This window comes from Pinus tabuliformis, chromosome Q (genome assembly GCF_031772625.1).
Source record: "Pinus tabuliformis cultivar Carrire ecotype Pingquan chromosome Q, CPIR1, whole genome shotgun sequence".
NCBI classification, from domain to species: Eukaryota; Viridiplantae; Streptophyta; class Pinopsida; order Pinales; family Pinaceae; genus Pinus; species Pinus tabuliformis.
This window is the reverse complement of record NC_142296.1, coordinates 1358565229-1358593159: the sequence shown is the minus strand read 5'-3', so window position 1 is coordinate 1358593159 and position 27931 is coordinate 1358565229. Positions and strand designations below refer to the sequence as shown.

At 38.7% G+C, this 27931-nt stretch overlaps 1 protein-coding gene across 2 annotated transcripts in view; it reads left to right on the top strand.

The window, feature by feature from the left end:
• LOC149224963 (GTP-binding protein, HflX) overlaps positions 1–27931 on the top strand; it is a 311472-nt gene that overhangs the window by 70475 nt on the left and 213066 nt on the right. For both annotated transcript variants that reach the window (XM_089386362.1, XM_089386363.1), the window contains exons 3-5: positions 10427–10489; positions 10656–10745; positions 10876–10988. In XM_089386362.1, coding sequence (XP_089242488.1) covers positions 10427–10489; positions 10656–10745; positions 10876–10988 — 266 coding nt within the window. The remainder of the gene's footprint in view (positions 1–10426; positions 10490–10655; positions 10746–10875; positions 10989–27931) is intronic.

The window sequence follows — 27931 nt, the reverse complement described above, 5'->3', positions numbered from 1 at the left end:
TTTTCTTCGTGTCCTAGTCATGGAAAACGAGTATTCAGAGTCTAAAAAACGTTGCCCTAACGTTTTTTCTCCAGTTGAATACGTACCCCACAAAATCAATGGTTTAAAGCCCACGCAATTATTTTTTCGGGGTTCTTTTGCTATTTTCCTCCGATGTCATCACTCTTTGTCAATGTATAATTGTCGTGTGGAGCCAAGTGTGGAGCCGAGTCATCTCCGTGGACTCGTGGAGCCGTTTGGCCGCTGGAAGGTTTGGCAACTTGGCAACATGTGTGAGGTTCACTGGTTCAAGTAAGCCGTGGCCCGTAGACCATATGTATAATGCCATAGATGCAATTAAACTTAAGCAGCAAGCCCATAAAAAATGCGTTTGATTGTGTGTGCACTATGCAGCTTACGTTGTCGAATTCCAAGGCCGGTATACAAATATAAATAAGTTTGTCCATTGTCCAGTGTCATCTAATCAAATGATTATGTTACAATAATATGATAATGATTGTCATTTATGTCAGATGATTTTCAACCCCGGGCCACTAGGTTTTCATTCGAGCTAGCATTCATTGCTATGTGTACCTATTGTTTATTTTTAACAGTTTTAAATACTGCATTTCCACTTGCAAGACGCTTAATACTATATTTCGGTGTATATATATATATTTAATATATATATATATATATATATATATATATATATATATATATATATATATTATTAAATATATATAAAACGTGTCCCTCGTGTCCTGTTTCTGGGTCGCTACGTTTCATATTGAATACTCGTATTTATGTGTCCTCCGTGTCTCGTGTCCTCGTGTCATGTGACTCAGATGATCATGAATATAGGCAAGAAGTCTGGACATTAAAGAAAATGTCATAGGGTTAAGTACCTTTTTATTGGAGACTAGTGGTGGTTAGATAGCCTGTCGCATGGTCTTGAATATGACCATCATGGTTTCCCACACATCGATATGAAATTGTTGTTGCTATTGTGTGATTCCTATTGTTGTTGTGCAAGATCTCATACAAAAATCTGATTTTGTTGTTGCAGTTTGCCATGACGCAAAGAAAGTAGATCTAGGGCTTGTTAAAAAATAAAATATGCTTTTACTCATTTTGATCTCCTTTTTTAAGAGAGTTGCAATGCTGAACAAAACCACAACCAAAAATCGCTGTGGCTTCCTCATTACTCTTCAGAATTGCCATTATGACCTCGATCTGAAAATGAGATCTAATTTCTGCTTTTGACTATGATGGTGTGATATCAGTTTGGTTCCTAGGCAAAAATATAATCATGTCACAATTTTGAGAGACACTGAATACCGATTTCTTGAGATTATATAACTTATCAATATTGCACAAAACCACAATTATAACCTGAATATTGAAATGGAAACAAAATTCTGCACATAATGGCACTGCGTTTGCTATAAGTCGCTGCACCGGTAAAAAGATATTACAATTGCAAAAGAACTTCGAATCTGCAACCAGTGGAAGTAAGCACAAAAATTTGAAGCTTGTTGAATAGTGTGGATCTAATAGCAGTAAGACGTGAAGACTCTCTAAGGAGGTTAGATCTATTAAGAACCTTGGCCATGTTAGATCTATTAAGGGTGTGAGATCGCAACCATAGAGGTCACTAGATTGAGAGTCTGCAATCTCTTGAGAAATCTAAGGCATGAATAGTTAAAAGATTTCTCTGCTTGATAATTGCTTGTGATATACTTTTACTTCTTAGCTTATAGTCTTTTCTTCGTTATGTTATTATTGTGTTCTTTTCATCAAGACAATTACCAATATGCACAATAAAAGACAAGTGACACAGTATGTAGGCTTGTCAGTTAGGGCCAAGACCTCTCACTTCTTGAGAGGAAAGCTCGATCAAAATTATTCTTCTAGATCTTCAATTGATGAGTACCAAGACCATGACAAAGACCCTTGACTCTAGTATCCTCCCAAGAACCTTGTCACTAACCTTGATGCTCTGCCTCTTCCCTTTCTCGACTTTCTTCTTTATCTCGAACTGCTCTCCTTGGCTTCTTCTAGAGAAACTCGGTCTCTATTCTTCACACTGCTCCTTCTCGTCTTTCTCTAGAGAGTCTCGGTCTCTAGGCTTTCACCGGTCTCCTCTAGAGAAACTTGGTCTCTAGATCTCTCTCTTGGTCATCTAGAAGAATCCTTCCTATGCTGCCCCAGAAGAAACCTCTCCTTCACTTGCCCAAAAGAAACCTTTCTTTTGCTTGCCCAGATGAAACCTCTTCTTCGCTTGTCGAGAAGAAACTCCTTATCACTTCTTCGCACTTCTTCTTGACCTCTTCTTCGCACTTCTGTTTCACTTCTTCTTCGCACTTCTGCTTGATCGAATGCAAGTCGAGTTGCTTGCCTTCAAGTGAGATCGAGTTAGGCTTTATATACACCTCATGTCATGTCCTTTAGGCCGACATGATAACTAGAGGTTAGGCTGACTTCTTCTAGCATGTTCTTTCATCGTTGTAGGCCGACTTGAAGAGGATAAGTGGCAAGGTCTTGGAGGATACTTTACATAGACAAATTTGACCTTTTACAAAGTGTAACATGACTTCATTACATGGCAGTGACTCTATCAGTTTATGACTAGATGACAAATAATTCCTAAAGACTCTCAATGGGAGTCTTGACTCAAAAATCTCTTGCTTATGAAACCCATGAAGCAAGTCAATACAATAATTTTATTTTTCTTCTTTACATCTCATTACATAAAATCATAATTACATGTCATTATGAAGACCGAACCTAGTTACACTTTTCAACACTCCCTCTTAACTAGGGAGGTATTCATAATGGTACTTGGACTTTCTCAATATGAAGAATTTCTCATAAGAAGAATTCAGATTGGTAACTCATTTGTATAGCATCATATCAACCAGCATTGTTACATAGCAAGGCCTTGACTAACAACTCCTTATCTCCACAAGATCTGAGCTCAATGTTGGCGAGACCAATGATTTATAGACACTCTCATCATTGTCTCTCTCGGAACATCCCCTACCCGGGTACTCAAGGTGTGTTCCATGAGGACTATTCTTATCTTGGACTCCCTAGCCCTCAAAGAATATCGGTCCTCCACGACTACTCTTCTGTTGGATGCCCTATTTCATCCTCAAAGAGTATCAGATGCCAAATGATTACCCAATCCTCCATTCTGTCTTCCTAGGTGAAGACGAGAATGACATGTCTATCTCTCCCTCTCAAGTAGGGAGGACATATTCCAATAGAGGAATGTACTCATTGCTACCAAAAAGGAATGTACCTAAGCTCCCTCTTGGCTTAGGAATTTCAAGTCTCTGACTCTCTTCCAAGTAAGAAACTTCTTTTTAGGTTCCCTCTTAAATAGGGACCTACAACATCTCCTCATGTGGAACAACCAACTGTTTGAACTTTGAAGAACTCCTTTCTTCCTTGATGTCATAAATTTCTTTTGTCATGGAGTCTTCATCTTTTGGGTCTCCTTCATAGGGCATAGACCATCCATCACTTTCATCCGTGAGTTAGTCATGTCCTCATATCATCAGAAAGTGATCCATCAGTTTTCCGTCTGGCTTTGCTTTACCACAAATATTCCCTTTGGCAGTCCTACATAAGCCCATCCAGATATTAATTCAAAAAATAAGAAATGAACACTTAAATCAAAATTACCTTTGTGATGGTCTTTCATCATGACATCTTCCTGTAGGCATCAACATCCTGCATGCAGATTGACACATTTCCCAAAGATATCCATTGTCAAGGGTCTCCATCTTTTTCCGACTCCTATCAGAGTCTTCATATCTTTCTGGGAGATATTCTAGTCAACTCTTCTTGGACTCAGATGTTGAATGCCTTCTACCTTTGTTGCATATTTTTACGATCTCTTCCTTTCTTTTCACACTTCATTCCCAGGAGCTTCCAATTAGAGTTCCTCAATTGTAGTTAGCTTCCTCATGATTCATGTGAGAACATATCCTGTTGATTTCATCTAGCGTGACTTATCCTTTTCTGCGATCTTTCAGAGGAGGAGATCGTTTCTTCTTTTGATCATATTTCCCAAGATGGAAATAGTGATCTTTATTATATGCAACCATATGACCTGACTTTCATAATATCCTATGTAAGCATACGTACCTCATATTTCCTTTCGGTCATCCAGGCTTCCTGCAGTAGCTTCACGAAAGAACTTTATCCTAATGTTGCAGTAATTGTTATCGGGATAATATCGGCGAGGGAAAAAATTGTAAAAATCGGGAAAAAATCGTAAAATACAAAAATATTCATTTTTTTTCAATTTTTTTAATATCTAAAGCATCTACAACATAAAATAAATACATTGACACATAAATATGATAAAAGAACTAATATATAAGATGTATAATATCATTTCTAGTGCTACATCACACATAACAGTGAATCATGTCCTGAATAGTTAGTCCTAACTCCTGAGTCCCAACTTAGCCTCAAAATATCAACAAAAAATATACTAATGTATCTCATATCATGAGTCATAATCTCATATACAATGAAATGAACCAAATAACTAATACCACTGATTTCCTCTGCCCCTCTTGCGGGAAAATGCAATAACTTTGCCTCTAGATGTAGATGCCGGTGGAGTTGGCAGTGGACTTTGCTATGCTCTAGAAGTTGAAGAACTAGGAGCTACAGGAGGTAGACCACGTCCTCTACTGGTGACACGGGTAGCCTGGGTAGGTTGTGTCACCTCCTCCTCCTCATCAAAAAATCGGCACAAAAAAAAAGAAAAAAAGAAGAAAGATTTTTTCCCAAAAAATCACGATTATTTCAAGTTATCGCGATTTTTTGCGAAAAAAATTAATGTAAAAATCAGGCGATAATATCTCCAAACTCAAAAAATCGCGATTTTCCGATATTAATGCGATAATATCGCGATTTTCACAACACTGCTTTATCCTTTAGACCTGCTTCTTCGTTATGTCATCATACCATCATCCCTTGAATCCCACGAGTTGGAATTCTTGATGAAACTCTTGCCTTCCTTTTAGATCGGGGAATCCTTTGATGAGGATTCCATAAGAAAAACTTGAGGATCACCCAACACATGTTTCCTTGATTATTGTATGATGATCCTAGTCGATGATGACTATTGATTTGGGGTAGCATCGGATGTGCTCTAGCCACGAAATTCGGTGGAGAGGTTGGGGCACATGAGATCTCCAATACCCAGAAAGGGTTTGGGCAGATTCTAAACAAATCAAGAGATATTAAAATAATTAATATTTTTAATGGAGTCCCTAAGTCTAAACTTAGGGAAAATAAAATATTAATGTGTATTAATATGAATTTGTGTTATCCAAAAGACATGGATCAAGCTAGATCTAATCTTAGCCATTGATTAGGGACTTAATCTCGGCTGTTGAGATGTTAACAGGAAAAGTATAAGAGGAGGCTTGAGGGTCACTTGGAGAGTACACCAGAGTGATCAGTCATTCTATTCTCTAGAGCGGGGTTCGCTAAGAGAGATAGAATCAGCGATCGGGAGAGCAGCTGAGGGGCATTGAGTACAAAGAAACAGAGAAGGCAGAGATTGTGCTGGGAGAGTAGCACAGCAGCCAAGGAGAGTGACGCAGAGCCAACAAGGGTTCACTCAGGGCCACGCAGAGGCAGCCAAGTGCTGCGCAGAGCACTAGAGAGGCCAGCGTGTCTGACACAGAGGCCTAGAAAGCTGACGCAGGGCCAGCGTGAGACAACGAGGGGCTGACGCAGGGCCAGCGTGAGACAACGAGGGGCTGACGCAGTCTAGATTGGGCAAACGCTGGGGTTGCAAAGCATTTTTGCGTTGAGGAGCTGCGGAAGGATTTTCCGGGGTTTCAGCCAGGAGATTTATCTCAAACTGTGAGGTATAGCTGCTAAGGAAATTCTCTGTTGGGTAGGCCAGTTTCGGCACCCAGATTGTACTCTGATATTGCTTAATAAGAAAACCCTCAGATCGCTGCACTAGTTTTCCTGCATTGGGTTTTTCCGGGGACATTGGTCCAAAAATAATGGTGTCATGTGGTGTGTTTGTTCTCGTTTCTTTTAGTTGCTGATCTGTAATATGTTGAGTATGCACTAGTGTTTATTTTTAGTATTTACTTTGTAAATAACTTGTTAAAGAAAAATAACAAGTAGGTAGGAATAAATCAGAAAATGTGCATGAAGGGTTTCTAAACTAAGTAAACTTAGAAACTTCAACAATGACCTCTACTTCTTTCTATAAGTATCACTTGAGATTTCAATGAGGTTTCCAAGAGCCCTTATTCTTTGTAATCAATAGAATTTATTCCAGACATTCTTTCTGCTTCCCATGTCAAGAGCTCTTTCTTCTAATGCTTCTATCATGATGCTACATTCTAATCTAATGCATCTTATCTTATTTACACTGCTTCCTATCTATAAATTACAAGTGAAAAGTACCTACTAGTGAAGAAGATCATCTCAGTCATAGTAGAGATATTTTTGCTTCTTCCTTCTTAAGTTTCTTTGTCTTAGGTTCTTTCACTTCCTCAGTAATATGGGCTTCTTCCTTGTCCCTCTTGCATTTAGGACAATCTCTTCTACAGTGCCCAAGTTTCTGACAACCATAGCATCTTTCCTTAGCCATGTTCTTCTTTTTCTTTGGAGGACCAAAGTTTCCAAATTTCCCTTTTCCTTTCGATTGATCCCTTCTATCTGATCTTTTGTTGCTTTCTTTCTTCAACCCTTCTTCTTTTGCCTTGCAGAGAGACCATAATTTGATGAGTGGGATAACTTCCTCTTCCCTAGTAGATATGAGGTTACCTTGTTCATCAGTCAATGTATTTAGAATAATAGAGATCATTTTGTTATCAGAGACCATCTTTCCTAGACCATGCAATTGACCTTTTATTTGAGATGCTTTTGAAAGGCATGACAATATCCCTTCATCCTTTGATACCTTCAATTTATATAGATAAGATCTGAGTGATATGATCTTTTCTATCGTGATTTTAGAGAAAAGTTCTACCAACTTATCATATATTTCTTTAGATGTCTCCAGCTCAGCTACATAGGAAATGAGAGGATTTTTAATGGATTCCTTAAGAACCTTTTGAGCCTTGAGATCCCTTTCCATGTATTCAGATAATGCTTGTTCTTCGGATGGCTTGGAGACCTTTCCATGGACATGATCAATGACTTCATTTACTTTGAGGACTATGTCTATCCTTCTTTTCCATGCAAGGAAGATTGATATCCCAACCAGCTTATGGTTCTCCTTGAAACATGAAGTCATTTTTACTAGATTCAATAATAAAAAAAAGGTACTTGTGAAGATATAATCTTCAACTTGATGACGAACTTGTTGCTTCAGATGATCCTTTTAAGAAGGTTCTTTCTTTGACGAGGGAAGAATGCCTTCTTTAGGATGATTTTCTTCCAAATGAGATCCTTGCTTCAATAGTGAGAAGATTACCTTTCGATCTAACCTTCCTTAGATTTGAAGATCTTCCACTTCTTTGGTGATGTATGAGTGATGATCTCTGAAGCGATTCTAGGGTTTCGGTCTTTCGTCCTGCTTCCTTCTTGAAGATAATTTCAAGGCTCTTGTTAGTGTAGATTTATTCGATTTAAGATTTTGAAGATCTTGCCCTTGGTAGCCCTTGGATTTGCTACGATCCTTCTTTGAAGCTCGATTCTTGTGTGTTTACTTGCTTGAATGCCCTTTCTTAACTTCAACACCTAAGCTCTGATACCATGTTGAGAAATCTAGGGCATGAATAGTTAAAAGATTTCTCTGCTTGATAATTGCTTGTGATATACTTTTACTTCTTAGCTTATAGTCTTTTCTTCGTTATGTTATTATTGTGTTCTTTTCATCAAGACAATTACCAATATGCACAATAAAAGACAAGTGACACAGTATGTAGGCTTGTTAGTTAGGGCCAAAACCTCTCACCTCTTGAGAGGAAAACCCAATCAAAATTCTTCTTCTAGATCTTCAATTGATGAGTACCAAGACCATGACAAAGATCCTTGACTCTAGTATCCTCCCAAGAACCTTGTCACTAACCTTGATGCTCTGCCTCTTCCCTTTCTCAACTTTCTTCTTTATCTCGAACTGCTCTCCTCAGCTCCTTCTAGAGAAACTCAGTCTTTATTCTTCACACTACTCCTTCTCGACTTCCTCTAGAGAATCTCGGTCTCTAGGCTTTCACTGGTCTCCTCTAGAGAAACTTGGTCTCTAGATCTCTATCTCGGTCACCTAGAAGAATCCTTCCTTTGCTGCACCAGAAGAAACCTCTCCTTTGCTTGCCCAGAAGAAACCTTTCTTTTGCTTGCCCAGAGGAAACCTCTTCTTTGCTTGCCCAGAAGAAATTCCTTATCACTTCTTTGCACTTCTTCTTGACCTCTTCTTCGCACTACTGTTTCACTTCTTCTTCGCACTTCTGCTTGATCGAATGCAAGTTGAGTTGCTTGCCTTCAAGTGGGGCCGGGTTAGGTTTTATATACACCTCATCTCATGTCCTTTAGGTCGACATGATAACTAGAGGTTAGGCCGACTTCTTCTAACATGTTCTTTCATCGTTGTAGGCCGACTTGAAGAGGATAAGTGACAAGGTCTTGGAGGGTACTTTACATAGACAAATTTGACCTTTTACAAAGTGTAACATGACTTCATTACACGACAATGACTCTATCATTTTATGACTAGATGACAAATAATTCTTAAAGACTCTCAATGGGAGACTCGACTCAAAGATCTCTTGCTCATGAAACACATGAAGCAAGTCAATACAATAATTTTATTTTTCTTCTTTACATCTCATTACATAAAATCATAATTGCATTTCATTATGAAGACCGACCCTAGTTACATTTTTCAACACAATCGTTTGGCTCTGATGCCAAATTATATGGGCATGGTACTAGCAATGTAAATAATCACACACGTGACACAAGAGAACACAAGAGAAGGTATCTTCAATACAATAGAATAAACTTATAGAGTGGGTGAGTGATAATTTTAGGCTAAGATTTTTTTTTTTTTGGCTCTCTCTGAAGAAAAAACCGTAATTTTTTTTAAGAAAAAAAAATTACATTCTGTATGTGTAAGATGCACTCAAAAAGGGTTTGTTTAACCATCATCCAAAAAGATACATAACTATCTGGCTGTTCTGAAAACAGTCCAAAGACCAGAACCAATGGACAAGACAAACTGTGATCACAATAAATACAGAATATGTCTACAGCCTCTTCGGCTTCATTAAAATCGTCATGGTATCATGGAGAGAGTAACCTGCAAGAAAATAATTTTAGGCTAAGTTAGCCAAAAGGATAAAAGATTAAATACAAATGGCGATATAGATAAAGTACATGTTCACACATGTTTACTACTTTAAGTCTCATCGTTACTGTTGATTCTTATAGAATAATTTTCTTTTCCTTGAAGGTTTTGATAATTTTCCAAACAATCCCCTTGGCATTCTATATTACCTTAGATCTGGCCAAAGTTATTTTGACAGTTTGTTTATATTTATTATATAGGCAAAAAAACCGGAACCATTTTTTAATGCTTACAGGGTTCTTTTTTCTTAAATAAAATGTAGTTTTATATCAATCAATATTAGCCATTTGACAAGTTAAATATATTATGAAGGCAATAACAGAATCATTTATCTATGCTTGCAGTGGTCATATTCTTAAATAAGTTTAAGATTGATTCCAATCAATGTTAAGCATTGGATTGCACAATTTGGCATCTCCATCATGCCTCATTTTTAACCTGCATAAAAGATAAAACAGAGTTTTGTCCATTAATAAGAAATTACATCATATTCAAGCCTTAGCAGTTTTCAGATAGTCAGGAGAAGTTGGCTGAAGGAGACATTCCTTCAAAAAGTATTACAAGGTACACAAATATTATGCTTCAACTGTAAATGTATAACATAAGTATAGTAATCTGCAGCAATTGGAAACAAAGAGTGATTAGAAGGTAATAACTAAAGGAAAAAATGGATACTGCAGTGTGCCTGGTCACAGAGGCTGCTGTAAGCCAAAAAGGAAGGTATCCATGGCATGCCATAGTTCAGATCTGAACAACTATAATACAGTGTGGTTATTAACTTAAACTTCTGGTGATAGTTTTCCAAGGACACAGCCTCAGCAAATTATTACCAAGGATATCTGTAATTACTCCCAACAGGCATTCCTTTGTAGGTATTTAATTTTCGAGGAAAACCTCTTTGAGCTGTTTTCTATACTCTGCAGTTTGAATCTGTGTAAAGCTTTGGTGAACACATCCACATTTTAATCTTAGTCTACATCGTGTTTTTCAGTGTTCTTTAAATTTCAGACTACGAAAGTGTAGTTAGGTTTTTGTTAAGGCTGTGTTCTGCATATAGTGTTAATCAAACTTACAGAATGATAACCAATGGTTTTGCAGGATGAATTGGATGCTGTATTTGTCAATGCTATCCTTAGTGGTATTCAACAACGTAATCTAGAGGCAAGTAATTTTAATCCAGTGTTGTTTGCAGGACACCTTAGTTTTGTCCCATTACGTTTGATGTTATCATGTTGGTTTTCATGTAAAATTCCTGATATCATGTTATAAATTTTGCAAAGCTTGTAGTGCAACATGTTTATTGCCTTGTTTTGACTTCTAAATATAGAAAGCATGGGGTAAGCCAGTTTATGACAGAGTGGGGCTTATTATTGAGATTTTTAATGCCCATGCACAAAGCAAAGAAGCAAAATTACAGGTCAGTTACCTTCCTGTTAAAGAAAACTGCTAATATTTCTTAGTCTTATTTAGACTTGTCTTTTGAGCAACTTTTATGTGTCACAACTAACCAATGAAGTGAATTATATTGTTTTTACATGTGGACTCAGGCAGAATTGGCAGCTTTAATGTATAAAAAAACTAGGCTTGTTCGTGTGCGTGGTCCCGATGGTCGGCTTACATTTGGGACAGACGGCGAAGCAGAGGTCGTTAGTGGCCGGGGGTGAGCTTGATATTCATTATCTGTTTTCTAAAATAAACATTTATTTTTTACTTTCATGTACTGTTATAGATTCATACTCCAATTTTGTAGATAATGATGGTACTATGTGATCTATTGTGAGTCCTCTTAAGTCAAAACTGTAGGGGAAATTCTAAAAAGAAGATAGGAAAGGTCACCCTAATCATTGTACATGTCTTATGCCAAAATGGGCTTCATTGAATGGTCATAGGAAAGTTAAGCTTGTCGTATTGAAGAATTGTGAGATGGGCTACTTGATGCACTAGTATTCCCATGTTGAACAATATGAAGTTTCCTTCTAAAAAAAATGCTTCTTTTAACTATTAATAAAACAATAATGTACATGGGGGTGGTAGAAGGGTGGGGGATTAGAAGGAAGGGTGGGGGATTAGAAGGAAAAAATGCTTCTTTTAACTATTAATAAAAGCAATAATGTACATGGGGTTGGTAGAAGGGTGAGGGATTATCCTTAATCCTAATGGAATTTCCGGAAATGAGATACTTGTGGGGATTGGGTTGCATGATTAACAACCAAGTGGAGTTGTATGGGCTTCTGCTAGGAGTAACTCTGGCCAAAGACTTGCATCTTCCTAACCTCATGATTCTAGGAGACTCTCTTATTTTGCTCCAAATCCTCCATAAAAATTCCTCGCCAAAAGAAAATTATCTCAAGATAATTATTTAAAGAGTGGTTAGGGTTCTGCATAGTTCCACCACGTTTCCGGGACGTGGGGATAGGGGAGCGGGGAAACGCGGGAGCGGCCTATCCAAAATCTCCCTACCAATTTCTAGGACACGTGGGGGGACTTCGGGGTCTTTAACACAAGGGACCCCGACAAAAATAGTAAAATACTAAAAAATTATAAATTTATCATTGAAATTTTATAATTTAACCATTTTATCATTATATAACACATACATCATGAAGGATAAATCGATGAATCATATAACTGAAAGAAATTTAAAACGAAAAGCATGATACAATCATACATGTAACATCGTACAATGAAAATAAAAGTTTAAACCATATTGAAGTTCCAACTGTGAACACTGAATATTGAAATAAAAGTCAAGTCTGATACATCAAGTTTCAATTTTTTATAGAATCAAGTCTAATATATCATATATCAAGATTCAAAACAATCTAAAATCTACAACTGAAGTTTGAAACAGAAAAGAAGATGACATAAGAACATATCAAATGACAAATGAACATAATTGCTTGAGGTAATGTCCCACTAGTCTTTGCATCCAACCGTTGCATGAATAAATCAGGATCAATCATGTCACCATCTGAATCAAAATCACTTGCATTCTCAAACATGTTAAGTGGCACACCAACTAACCCCATTTGTGTCTTATCAAGTCCCTCCTACATATCTATCTGTGCATCATCCTATGGATCAACATCCGATCTTGTTGTTGGTCCCTTCAAATACTCAGGTGTTCTTCCTATGGTCAAGACGTAGGGCATTGTGCACAACAACTAACTTCTCCGCTTTTCTAGAGGTAAGCCTGTTCCTCTTGATAGAGTGGATGAAGCTATACGTGGACCAATTCCTCTTTGCTGCAAAGGAACTAGCAATTTGAGACAACAAACACATAGCTAGATGTTTGAGCTTTGGAACACCATCCACATGCATACTCCACCAACCAATCAGGTCATCTTGGCATAGATCTATGTAATCTACTCGAGCATCATGCATGTTGAAGGGGCCACTAAGAGATGCAAGTTGAAGTTTTGACTTTTTGTTAATGATTTGACCTTGATTTTTTTTTTGGAAATGCAAGAAAGAGTGAGGAGCAAGAGAGAGTGAGGGGCAAGAGAGAGCAAGTGAGAGTGAGAGCAAGGAGCAAGGAGAGAGCAAGGAGCAAGGAGCAAGGAGCAAGAGAAAGCAAGGAGCAAGGGGAGATTGAAGAGCTTGCAAGGGGAGATTGGAGGCCAAAGAGGAAGGCTCTACACTCTATTCTAGCAAATTTTTTTAATGTTCATTCCTAAATAAATAAATAATTTTTTTTTTCTCTATTTCCCACTCCCATTCACATTCCATTTTTTTGCAGATCCAAAACTTCAAATTTCAATCGTCATGGCTATATTTCTTGGCATTTTCTTCTTTTTGGTTCATTTTTTGGTTATTATGGTGTTGTTGAGTAGAAAAAGGAGGGTTGAAAATGAAGAAGGGGATGAAGAAGTGGGTCATAGTGATTTGATGAAAACCCGGGAGAGGAGTACCTTGGTGAGGAGGAGTTGGAGGAGAGTGAACATGAGTCAGCTCAAAAAACTAAACAAGACCAAACCCCATTGTGGAAATATGTTAATAGGCCTGAAGCAGGGAAAGGGGGTGGAACCACTAAATTTCGTTGCCCCCATTGCAACAATAATTACACAGGTTCATACACTCGTGCCGAAAAGCACCGCTGCGGGAAAAGGCCATGGGATGGAGATAAACAAATAAGAATCAAAACTTGTACAGGTGTGTCAGCAGTAGATAGAGCCAAATACATAAGGGAAGAGGAGGAAGTCCAATACAAATCTAAAAAATCAAAGGGTTTCTTTGAACCAAGCTCACAATCACATGCACAAAGAACTCCTTCAACATCCTCCCATGGCAGTGGATATGGAGGCACAGGGTCACCAAGTTTAAGGCGTAGAAGCATATCAGATTTCCTTGATGAAGGGTGTAGGAATGATGTGGATTCAAAATTTTACAGGTTTCTCTATGCATGTGGGATACCATTCAATGTTCTTCGCTCACCTTATTGGCATGAAATGGTTTCTGCCATAAATGATGCCCCTAAAGGATACAAGAGCCCTGGGTATGACAAGGCTAGAACTGTTGGACTTGATCATGAAAAAGCAAAAATATCACATTCTTTGAGTAGAATGACAAGTTCTTGGACTGACCATGGGGTGTCCATTGTATCTGATGGATGGACAAATGTAAAAGGCAAGCCATTGATAAGTGTTCTTGCTGTGTCTGTTAGTGGTGCCATCTTTCTTTCAGCATATGATTACTCAGACAAGTTCAAGACTAACATCAACATTGCAGAACCATTACTTGAAACAATTGACCGTATTGGGTCATACAATGTCATCCAAGTCATTACTGATAATGCTCCTAATTGTAAGGTAGTGGGAGCAATTATTGAGGATAAATACCCCAACATATTTTGGTCTGGGTGTTTGGTTCATACAATGAACCTTTTGATGCATGATATTGTTAAGAACAAAAACCAACAATACAAATGGATTGGTGATTTGTACAAGAGAGGCAAAGAAATGATAAAATTTATTTCAAATCATAGCAAAACCCACGGCCTTTTTCGTAGTCACTCAAGATTGGAGCTGTTGAAGATTGTGAGGACTAGATTTGGTAGCTATTACCTCACCTTTAGGTGCCTTTTGAAGGTAAGAGAGTCATTGGCTAGCATGGTATCGAGTCCACACTGGCAGGTATTAAAGGAAAGGGCTACAAATGCAGTTGACATGCAAGGTTTGGAATAGGTGGAGGAGACCGCTATTGATGGTATGTTTTGGGCACGTGTGAGGCAAGTATTGGATTTCACCAAACCCGTTTATCGCATGATTCAGTTTGCAGATACAGATAAACCAATGATTGGGGAGGTGTATGAGCAGATGGATACCATGTTGGGGCAAATAAAAAATATTGTTCATAAAAATGATCCCAACTTGTATATACTGATTCACAATTGTGTGTGTACACGGTGGGATAAACTTAATGTTTCACTACATGCCTTGGCATATATCTTTACGCCAAAATAGTGTTTTGCATCTTGGTTGGGCCAGCCTGCACCAGGGGGTGGGGTTAGGGTCAAACCCCATATAGATGAAGAGGTATCTACAGGATATTTGCAAGCATTAGACAAATTGATACCTGACAGGGAGGAATGTGCTAGTTTGCGTCTTGAATTAGGCAGATACTTTAGTTGCACTGGTTTGTTTGGTACCTTTCATGCAATGGAAGATAGACAGATTTGATGCTCTCACATGGTGGGAAGCATATGGCGGCAAGGGACTTTTGCCAAAATTGGCAAAAACAGTGCTCTCACAGGTTGTAAATACTTCTTCTACGGAGAGGTGTTGGAGCACCTACAACTTCATACATAATGTGAAAAGAAACAGACTCAATGAAAACTGGGCAGAAAGCTTGGTTTATGTGCACTACAACTTGAGGTTGTTGAGTCATTACTGTGATCGGGCTTATGACAATCCAACATATAAAATTTGGGACAACCGCCTAGAGGATGATAATTTGGAGGATGGCACTAGACATCTTGAAGAACTAGAAGTAGAACTTATGAGAGAGGAAGATGAAGCAACAACCATGCCACCTCCACTTTGAGTCTTGTTACTTTGCTGTCGCTGCCTCCATCTACACCCTCACGTGGAGGGCATGTGGCTTCTGGTATTGGTCGTCGATCTGTGCAGGAGGAAACTCTTAGAAGACCACCATGACCTGCTCATACATCAGACATTTCTTGTGGCAAGGGCCACATGAAGTAGTAGATAATAGATTTACTTGTCTTTTCTAGTTTCTAGTAGTTTTCATAACTGTTGACAGTTGACTCTTTCATATTTATTATGATATTTTTTGTAAACAATATATGACAATTTAAGTTTGAAGTTGGAAATTATAACTCATTGGTAATGAATTATGAATATGATGCTTCGTGAAAGTTGTTTCATTTCATGTTAGATATTATTTGTTGTAATGGTTAAACTTAGCTTACAAGTACAACTTTGGTGATCAATGATGATAAATGTTATATATTGAAATTTTGAATTTTCAATTTTGAAAGCTTGAAGTTGAAACTTTAAGATTGATGAATCATGATTCATGAGACTCAATATGTTGTATGTTACTAACTTGTGGACGTGGTTGATGAAGATTATAACTTCTAGATGATTGTTATTATATGGTTCAATGATCAATCTATGTTTTTTTTTATTTAATTCATCATTCTACATATTTTTGTTGACATATATGTATCAAAATATAAAAAATATAAAAAATATATATGTTATATAAAAAACGCTTCGGGATTCACTCCCAAACCGGGAGCTTTTGAAAATGTCGCTCCCGCACCCGTTTTTGCTCCCGCTTCCCACTTTCGCTCCCACTCCCAAGTAACACTGCCTTGTCCACACCTTTGGTCGGGCCTGGAATGATGCCCTGGAGGTTGATGCAACTAAAAAGGAAATGAAAAGCATAATTTGGCCACTCTCAATAGGAAATGTACCACATAATACAAAAGATGGCCAGGACATAAAAATTTAGCACGCGGGCAAAAGCCAAACATGAGCTCTACCCCTTATCCATGGCCATCACCCTGGTTCTTATGGGCCCTAGATGAGCCCCCTCCATCATTAATGAACCCATGATTGTCCCAACCCCTAGTCGGTGATGAATCGCCAGCTTTGAGCAGTTAGAAGAAAAATCAATAAAAGGCAAAATACATATGAAGAAGGGTAAAAAAAGAAAGGTCGGGGTAACTCATGTACTGCAATTTGCTCCCTCCTACACTCACATACCTAGTTGTGGGCTTCCCTTATTATAGCTACCCATGAACTTTGACATGTGGTCTGGATGATTCCCTTGATCCCCACTCTATTCCATTATTATATCATTTGCCACCTACCACTTAAAGGATGTACTATGGACATGTCACCCACTATAGAGGTTGAAACCACCTAATAGGGTCGTTGGTTAACCCCTTATTGAGCTTGGAGACACTTGTACATGCCAAAGCCCCCTATGGAAGGGCATGCCACTATGAAGTGCCCCATTGAGATGATTCATTTTGATCATCATCACTTGGATTGAGTTATTTTCTCTTGTGAGATTTTCGCTATCCCTTTTGGAGGATGAGTTTGGATGTTGTGGATGAATTTTGATGTTTGGATATCTCTCTCTTGTGTTGGAGCTTCTTTATTGGCATAATTTGATGATTGGATATACTCTTTTGTACATGTAAGTGCTCTTTTCATGCTTATTCTTGTTATTTACTTTGTCACATGAATGTTGCTGGGATTTTCGCTATACAAGTATAAAATTTACTGCTTTTCTATATGAATTAGTGGAAATTGTGATCTTTTATAGTGTTGCATCATGTCATGGGCCATGTATGAATGGGTGAATGTTCCTAGAGATAATTTGTGATAAATACATCTCGATAAGTCATCAATTCTTGCAAATCGAAGTATAAAGTCCTTGAAGCAGCTACTCTCATGCCCTAATGCCATGCGAAGTTGTTTTAAGGCCTCCTTGATTGGGTGAACTCTTTCCAAACCATAAATTCTCCTTGACTCCATCTCTCCCAAAGGACAAGGCACTAATCCTCCATAGGTGATCACTTTCAACGTTTATTCTTTTCACCTCCCTCTTTTTCTAGGCCTAGCCTACATAGGTCACCCTGGGCATCAATTATTTCACAATCTAGCCATCCAAACACTTCGATTTTTGGTCCACAACTGCGCTGAGATTTGCTCTAGAGGCCCTCCCAATTTGACGGCTTGAAGTAAATCCGACGGTGGGTTTGAAGGCTTGAAGCAAATCCGATGATGGGATCTCGAGATATAGCAAGGCCTAGCTCAAGGACCATTCTTTTGCCCTAGTTTTCCTTTGGCTAGTGTCTTCATTAGGATCATTGAATTCAAACATCAAAGAAAATTTGTCCTTGTATCCTCTTCTCCTCCATAGTTAGGTCAAGTCCCTCATTAGGTGATCAACTCCATACCTTTGACCTAATTTTGGGGTCCGCTTGGTCTCTTGTGGTCCCACTTTTTTATCAAAGCTAATCCTTCAAAGGCCATTTAGAAACCAAGTTTCCACAAGGATTTTGAGGTACAGGAATCTCCTTTGCAAGTCATATCTTCAAACTTTAGCCCCTAAAATCCTCCCAGCCCTTCCTAGAGAGCCTTTCACCTTGCTTCCCTGGGAAGCAAGCCACATATTTGAACCTCTCTTGTGAATAGGGTTTTGGGATCACCTTTTGTCCTATCATTGATATATTCATTATAGTGATCGTTATTATATCGGGTCTCCTCCCATGGTGAAAGTCTGTAAAGAGCAGGGAACCTTAGCTTAGGTGACAGTGGGCTATCGCTCCATTCTTGCTCCTTGACCTAGTAGTTGCTGTATAGGATCCCGTCCTAGGACCCCTGCTAGTTTGAGCAGTAAAAGTCCAACAGAGAAACTACATAATTTTTACAGCGAAATTAGAACTTGGCAAATCTTCCCATGTAAACTCGAATATACACCCAATTGAATTTTTCTGGGTGTTCACAACAAAGCATATATCTGGCCTAGTGTTAACTAGATACATCAAAGAACCAATCAACTGCTTATACAAAGTGGGATCCGCCAACTCTGAATCCGAAGGACTCAACTTATTTAGATTGTTGATCATAGGTGTAGTCATATTCGTACAGTCTACCATCTCAAACCTCCTTAGAATTTCATTTGCATATTTTCCTTGCCCAAGGAAACTCTTTCTTGATTGCTGCTACACCTCCAATCCCTAGAAGTAATGCATAATGCCGATGTCCTTCATCTCGAATTCCAAAGTCAAATCCTATTTGCACATCTCCATGAGCTTCTCTGACCTTATGAGAAATAGGTCATCAACACAAAGTACCAAGATGTGTGGATCATCGAAAAAAAATATGTAGTATATGTTGGGATCCACCTCACTCTTGGTGAAACCCATGCTCAACAAGTACCTATCAATGCTTGAGTCCCATGCTCTAGGTGCCTGCTTAAGTCTATAAAGCCTTCTTTAACTTGCACACATGTATCTCAAAGTCCCGAGGTTGCTCAATGTACACATCCTCAATAACTCCATTGAGGAAGGCTGTCTTCACATCCATTTGATGTATCCTCCACCTTATCTTTGAAGCAATAGACTTAACAACCCGAATAGAAGTATACTTGGCGATTGGACCAAATGTATCCTCATAGTCCATTCTCTCTTTCTGGGAGAACCCTCTCGCCATAAACTTCACCTTGTACTTCTTGATGTTGCGATCCGCAACATGCTTGATCTTATAGATCCATTTAGTGTTGACAACTGATTTACTCTCTAGCCTTGATACAATGTCCCAAACAATTCTTCATGATGAAGGCATACGCCTTCGTCATGGCATCCATCCAGGCTTGCTGGTTTGTTGCCTCCTCAAAATTGGTAGGCTTGGAATCAATGATGCTACTCATGAGAACCATGTAACTGGGAAACTTCATTTGAGGCTTGCTCTCCCTGAAAGTGCTCCTAGGAGCCACTACATCAATGTTGCACGAAGTAGGATGAAGTGGGTGCTTTTTTCAAAAGCAAAGTATCATTAGTGTTATGTTCCAAAAAGCCTTGGAAGCGAAGTGTCCCAAAAGCGTCTATTATATTATATATATTATATTGCATTTTATTCAAAAAGTACATCTAGAATGCCAAATTAGTTCTAGAATATATGAAAACACACACATTTGTACATAAATCAAGATAGAAATGACATCCATAGTAAATTAATGATTAATTATTCGAGTATCAACCATCTAGAATCTAGATTCTATAATTAATAGAAAAACATACAAATTTTTAAATCATATAATAGAATGTAGACCAATAACAAATGGAATGAAATAGGTTGTCTATCAATTGTCAACAATAACATGACCAAATAGTTATGTTTATGAAATAGGCTATCTACATACCAAAATATGAAGACCAAAAGGTCCAAAACAATAAATTGAGCTAGTTGCTAAACACCTATCTATAGAACAAGTGTTCACCAATTGTGAAAGCATCCATGTTGCCAAATGTTGTAGTTGTGGGGTAGCACTGCCATGCATGTTCCACCACTCCTTGACAAACAATGTTCGACCATCAATTATATTGGGATCCTTATCATTGGCATCACCCTTCATTCTTCTCCTCTATTTTAGCCTTTGTCTCTACCTCGATTCTCTAGTGACATCAATCAACACCACTCAATTTTGATCAAACTTCCTAATCCAAGCCTTAAAATATGGTAGAAAAAGCTTAAAATGCCTAATAATGATTTTGGTTTGAGTGAAGGGTACATTTTTGCTAAGGCCATGACAAAGGAGTTTAACAATCACACCACCAACATTGGGGTACATCTTGGTGCTCTTGATCAAATGCCAATCACGTACCCTCATACGTGATAGAATCTAATGAAATGTTGTATTTCCATTGATCCCTAAATCTTGAAAATTATAGAATTGAGGCTTTTGTGATCCATATCAAATTTTTAAGGCAGGGTTTCGACGATAATCACATCAGAATTCATTTGTCGACGCGTTTTGAACCAACAAGTGTGGTTCATCGTCAGGACAAGATGAAGAATCAACCAAGCATAGGTTAAATAGAGAGACAAATCATTCAAACGGCTAGAAAGAAGCAACTATCACTGACCACAGGGAATAGGTATAATTGACAAGGAAACATCTATATTTGACTGGTCCAGGGGTTAGGGAAATTTTAGTTAATCCATTAATTAATTTGTTAGATATATTTATTTTTTAATTCGTATGTACCTAAATATATCTAATTGAAAATTTTGAACTAGGAACTATAAACCTAATAATTAAATTACCCTCTTTTTCTTTACTAATAATAAAAATTAAATAAACTCGTAATAATATAGGCAATAAAATATTATGTTTATTCGATAAATAACTAATTAGCTAATTCTATTACTAGGCCTATTTTTATATAACCAAATATGAATAATTTTCTAAAAAATATATGAACTCATAACAATTCTAACCTATGAGGTATTATGGTATGAACTAGAATAAATTTATAAATAAAGGATTATTAATTACTAAATAAATTAGTTAACTCTTTTATTCAAAATAATTATTTAATATTAACTAATTAATTAACTAATTAGTTATTTATCGAATAAACATATTATTTTGTTCCGTATATTATTATGAGTTTATTTAATTTTTATTATTAGTAAAGAAAAAGAGGATAATTAAATTATTACGTTTATAGTTCCTAGTTCAAAAATTTCAATTAGATATATTTAGGTACATATGAACTAAAAAATAAATATATCTAACAAATTAATTAATGAATTAACTAAAATTTCCCTAATTCCTGGACCAGTCAAATATAGATGTTGCCTTGTCAATTGTACCTATTCCCTATGGTCAATTATAGCTGTTTCTTTCTAGTTGTGTGAATGAGTTGTCTCTCTATTTAACATATGCCTGGATCTGGTTCTTCATCTTGTTTTGACGATGAACCACACTTGTTGGTTCGAAACGCGTCGACAAATGAATTCTGATGTGATTATCGCCGAAAACTTGTCTTAAAAATCTTGAAAACTGTTAAGTTTGCTAGAGTTTGAGTGGGATCTAAAATTTTACTTTCTTTATATGCAATCCAATGAGGTCGGAACCACTCTCAAAAATCCTGAATCAATTAATCGTAATGCTAAGTTGCACTGAAACATATATGGGAACGTATAAGGATATGGGGTTTGAAACGGATACGACAAATTTTCAAAAAATCTGGATACAATATGGCAAGGAAATGACATATATATTTATCTTTATCTTACCATTTAACATTTCATGTTACCATTTCTTTATATAAAAATTTCATGTTACCATTTATCTTTTAGAATCTTGATTCTATATTTTAAAATACATAATTATCATCATGAATTCAACATAAACAAATTATCATGATCATCAATTAAACATAAACATTGTCATCATCATTAGTGATTATCATAACATTCAATATATCATCAAGTTTTTGTTTCCAATTTCAATCGTCAACATTGTTATCACATTTTTTAGTCACCAAGGTTAAAGCGCTGACATTCAGAGTGGCAACACATTTAGTAAAAAAGGTTAGTTAAATCTCTGACAACTGGAATATCAACGCCAAAGTGAGAAATTCAAATTTTTGTCTTATGTCCAAATAATGCGCTAATGGAGCACACCTCAGCGAATGAGTGAAATTTGTCAAGCGAGCGCTGATTAGTCAGATTGTGCTAATGGAGCACACCTCAACAAATGAGTGAAATCTGTCAAGCGAGCGCTGATTAGTCAGATTGTGCTAATGGAGCACACCTCAGCAAATGAGTGAAATCTGTCAAGCGAGCGCTGATGAGTCAGATGGTGATGTGACATGATTGGTATCTTGTTCTGTAGCCAAGAGGTAACGTCCAGTTAAAAAGTTATGATTGCACTGGAGATTTTTATGTAAGCACCAAGTAAGTTGATAATATGTTTTAATCATTACCACACTATAAAATCATTTATTTTGAATGGTTAAACCTGTATGATGATGGTTAACTGTTATGTGTTTACGCCGAGAGAAAGCAAGCTGTTACTACCCTAAAGACCAAGGATCGAGTCCCTCTCCCGGTTTCGGTGTTAACATTTTATGGTGTGAACTATGGGAAGGAGAGGAGAATTACATAGAGGCGAACCTAAAGCACCCGATTTGCATGGCTCCTTTGTGAATGTGTGCGGCATTTCAAACTACACGAGTGAAATTTGGACACTGCAGCAAATTAGTGAACTCAAACTTGAACGAATGGAAGCGATCTTGAACAAAGTTTTCGGCCTTTACAAGTGGATCCGTTTCCAGAGCAGATTGAAGAATCTTGATTAGTTTCGGAAATGGATCCAATTTTTTTACAGAGTGTCGAAACGTGGACCCTGCATTTCCAAAAAACTGAAATGGCTTGGAAATGTTTTGACAAAGTTTTGAAGGCGGATTGTACCCATTTCGGTTTCGGAAACGTTGAACGATGTTTCTAGGGTTTGGGAGTGGCATTTCCTGTAACATAGTCGTAATGTTAAAGTTTTAAGTAAAAGGAAGCTTTATCTTTCATCTTCTTCCTTTTACTTCAAGAATTTAACATTACCATTAAGGAGCATCTATGAAGTGTCTAGGGAGCATCCGGGAGCACATAGGTTGTGTTAAGGAAGCATGACAAGAGCACAAATCGACACATGGGAGAACAGTTCAATATGTGGCAGTTCTGAATTTGCAGGAACTGTGCAAATTGAGCCAGAAGTGTGGTTTCGGTGATGCTTCGGCCACGGTTCTGAGGTCCGGTGCGTGGGGGAGGGGGGGGGCAATGGTTTCATCAACATTGCTCGACATGCTCCTGCACATCTCTTAATGTCTGCTCTAGCCATATCGACCTCCTCCTATCATAATTGGAAGGAGCCTCAAGCTCCCCTTGCTGATTTGATGACTGAGTCCCTGTTGTAGGTGGCTATGGTCTCTCCTCAATCTTTGGAGCCTCCTTCTCCCTGTGCTCTATCATTGCTAGAAGGCGTTCATGCGACTTTTTGAATGCTCGATGATTCTCAAATTTGACACCCTAACTGACCACAATCTTCCTCTATGGTGAAATATACACTCTGCATCATGCATGCCTTTGAAGTCTCGCTGTACCCTACAAAGATGCCCTTGTTTGTTGAGGGCTCCAACTTTGTCCTCTTCTTCGAAGGTACATGGAAATATAGTGGACAACCGAAAATGCAAAAAAATGCGCAATTTCCCTCTCGTGAATGCCTCCTTAGGAGTCTTGTTGGCCAAGACCTTATGAGGACTCCTGTTCTGGACATACATTGCTGTTTACATGTCTCCGCTCAAAGGAACATGGGCATATCATGGTCATGAATCATTGCCTTGGTAGCTCCGACGATAGTCCTATTCTTCCTCTCAGCAACCCCATTTTGTGTGAAAATTCTATTACTGCAACCACTGATTTATTTTAGCTACTTATTTCTCGATAAGTTATTTATGAAAATCCTTCAGTAAATATTAAAATAAATTCTGTTGCAGATATCACACCATAATACAGAAACAAACACATGCACAAGAATTAACACATTGACACAAATATTTTGGACAATCAGTTCCCGAAAAACCCAATGTGGGAAAACCGGTGCAACAAGGGAGGATTTTATTATTCAGCAATTCTTCAGTACCACTAGGTGCCAAACTGGCATACCCAGCAGAGAAATTATTCAGTACTTCCCCCAGTCTTAGTGTCAATCTCGCTGACCTCTGCGTAGCTCCTAGAGCCTCTCCATCAGCCCCTGCCTCTCTGCGTCAACACTGGGCCTCTCTGCGTCACCCACACAAGCCTTCCAGTGACTGTGTAGTTTGCAGCCTCTGCGTCTGCCTCTCCAACCTCTCGTTGTTTCCCTAGTGCTGTTCCCGACTCTTTGTTCTGTACTTGCTGCCTCCTGCTGCTCTCCGGACTACTAGTTTGAATTTCTCAGCTAACCCCGCTCCAAAAATCGAACTCACTGGTCTCCCTCAATGCGTTCTCCAACTGACCCTCACGCCTCTTCTTATACTTTTCCTGTTGGTCCTTCAACGACCGAGATTAAATCTCTAATCAACAACTAAGATTAGATTTGGCTTGATCCATGACTTTTGGAACCTTCTAACCCAGTTTTATATTAATACCCATTAATATTTTATTTTTCCTAAGTTTAGACTTAGGAACTCCATTAAAAATATTAATTATTTTAATATCTTCCAAATTGATTAGAATTTGCCCAAACCATTTATGGGTCTTGGAGATCTCATGTGCTTTAGCCTCTCCACCAATTTTCATGGCTAGAGCACATCCGATGCTACCCCAAATCAACACTCCCTCTTAGCGAGGACTGTGCTCTAGTAATACTCCACACTGAGCATTACTTTGATCATACGACATCGGTACTTGTGCTGATGCTAAGCCTCCCTGCCCAACATCCTTTGCACTGCTGCATCCTGTACTGCTGCCCATGGCTCTATCACTGCCACTGCTACATCTGTACTGCAGCTCCCTCTGCATCCGTGCTGCTGCTGGTCCATCTTCCCAACACTGCATCTGCACTGCAACTCCCTTTGCATTCGTGTTGTTGCTGGTCCTTCTTCCCAACACTGCATCTGCACTACAAACTCCTTCTCATCATGTTGCATTGTGCTACTGCTGACTGCTACTGCACTGCAACATCATACCCATTTCTGCTACTGAAATGGATTCTTTATCATCCCCATCTTCTCCCTGAAATAATCAAACTTGGTTCTTCCAAGGGCCTTGGTAAGGATGTCTGCCACCTGTTCTCCTGTAGGAGTGTAGCTCAACTGTACAGCTCCTCGTTGGACACAGTCTCTGACAAAGTGACACCGGATATCAATATGCTTTGACCGATTGTGAAACACTGGATTCTCAGAGAGCTTGATGCAACTCTGATTATCACACATGATCCTGGTCGTCTCCATCTTTCTTCTGAATAGTTTCACAAGCAGTTTTCTAAGCCATATGGCCTCGCATGAAGTTGTGCTTGCGGCCACATATTCTGCCTTAGCTGAGCTCAGAGCCACGTATTTCTGTTTCCTATTGCACTAGGAGGTCATTCCTGATCCAATGTTGAAACAGTACCTAGAGGTACTTTTCCAATCCACTGAACTTCCTGCCCAATCTGCATCAGTAAACCCACTCAATCTGATATCCTTACCCCTGGTGTACAAGAGTCCATAATTGACTGTTCCTTGTAAATACCTGAGAACATGTTCGGTTGCTGCCCAATGCGCCCTCTTCGGCTCCACCATGAACTGACTGAGGATCAACATCTTTGTCTTCTGATGCATCAATCTTCTTCCAGTTGGTTATCATTGGAGTAGCCATGGGTCTACAGTCCTCCATCCTGAATCTCTTCAGGATTTCTGTAGCATATCTCCCTTGTCCAAGGAAGATCTCCCCTTTTTGTTGCCAAACTACCAACCCCAGGAAATAATGCATTCGTCCCAAATCCTTCATGTTGAACTCCGTGGCTAGATTCTTTTTGCAATCCCCTATGAGCCTGGATGATCCTGTCAGGAAGAGATCATCCACATATAATACTAAGATTAGATGCTCATTCTCTACAACAAGATAGTAGAGATTTGGATCTGCGTCACTCTTGAAAAATCCCATTTTTGCAAGTAGCTATCGATTCACCCATACCACGCTCTAGGTGCCTGTTTCAACCCATACAAGGCTTTCTTCAATCTGCATACATGAGACTTCTTCTCATGTGTCTCAAAACCCTCTGGTTGTTCAATATATACCTCTTCTTTTGTTACACCGTTCAGAAATGCCGTTTTGACATCTATCTGATGAACCTCCCACCCCATCTGTGCTATAAGAGATATCACGGTTCTAATAGATGTATACCTGGCTATCGGGGCGAAGGTCTCTTCGTAGTAAATTCCTTCCTTCTGAGCATACACCTTAGCCACAAACATGGCTTTGTATTTCTCAATACTGCCGTCTGCAACGTATTTAATCTTGTAGATCCATCTCAAACCTATCACTGATCTGTCTTGAGGCCTTGGCACTACCTCCTAGACATCGTTCACCATTATGGAGTTGTACTCCTCTACAATCGCATCCAGCCAAACCTGATATTGAGCTGCCTCCTGAAAACTGGCAGGCTCCCCATCCTGAGCTACTAATGTGTGATATCTATCTAGCTATTTTCACTCCCTCTTATTGTTCCTTGGCGCACCAATGAAGTCCTCTACATCACACAGAATATGACGAAGTTCCCTGCTCGTTCTTCGTCTGCCAGCAGGTGCTTCTGTTAGCTCCTCCTGATCTTGTGATTCTTCATGAACCGAGGAAGAATTCTTTTCTTCCGTTGGTTGAAGAGGTTTGACCAACAATTCCTCTTTTGACTGCTCCTCAGAAGGCATTTCTTGAGATTTTTTGAAAGCCCTGTCTTCCATGAACTTCACATCTTGTTGAACTACTACCTTCTTGCTCCCTGGAAGATCGATTCTGTATGCCTTAGCATTCTCGCTAAATCCCACTAGATATCCTTTCTCTGCAGTTTGATCCAACTTCTTCCTCTTTTCCTCGGGTATGCGGCAATATGCTAAGCTCCCAAATATCTTGAAATGATTGACTTCAGGTGTCTTCCCTGTGAAGACTTTCTTTGGAGTAATCTTGCCCAATGCCCGATGAAGAGTTCTATTATGAACATAGACTGCTGTGTTGCATGCTTCTGCCCACAGGAATTTTGGCATATCCTGATCATACATCATGGCCCTAGCTACTTCTACAATAGTCTTGTTCTTTCTTTTTGCTACTCCATTCTGCTCCGGATTGTACGGAGCTGTCCACTCTCTTCTGATGCCCTCCTTAGCACAAAAATCAGTGAAGTCCTTATCATCATACTCTCCACCATTATCTGAGCGCAAAACTTTTATTTTCTTCTCAGTCAGATTCTCCACCAGAGCCTTGAACTCTTTGAATCGACAGAAAACCTCGTCCTTGGTTTTCAGAAAATAAATCCAAGTTTTCCTTGAGTGGTCATCAATGAAGGTAAGAAAGTACTCGACACCACTAAGAGCTTTAGTGGACATGGGTCCACAGATATCTGAGTGTATCAATCCTAATACACTCTTGGCGCCGTTTTTACTTCTAGGAAATGTTGCCTTGGCATACTTTCCTAGAGCACATCCTCTGCATACATCATCTCGTTCCGCACTGGCATACTTTCCTAGAGCACATCCTCTGCATACATCATCTCGTTTCTCACTAAGATCCGGAACTCCTGTTACAGTGCTCCTGAGAATTCTCAGAGCCCCATGGTGCAAATGTCCCATTCTTCTGTGCCATAGTTCGTTCAAATCCTTGTCTCCATGGCTGCCTATTAGTGCCATTGGTGATTCTAGTTGTAGTCTGTACAACCTATTACTTTTGATTCCGATCTGCACTTTCTTTTTCCAGCTCGAGTGTTTGACATATACTGTCTCCTTGATGAAGAAAACGTCATAGCCTTTGCCTTGAAGTTGCGACATGGAAAGTAAGCTCATCCCCAATCCTGGTACATGCAGCACATTGGTAGCACGGAACCACT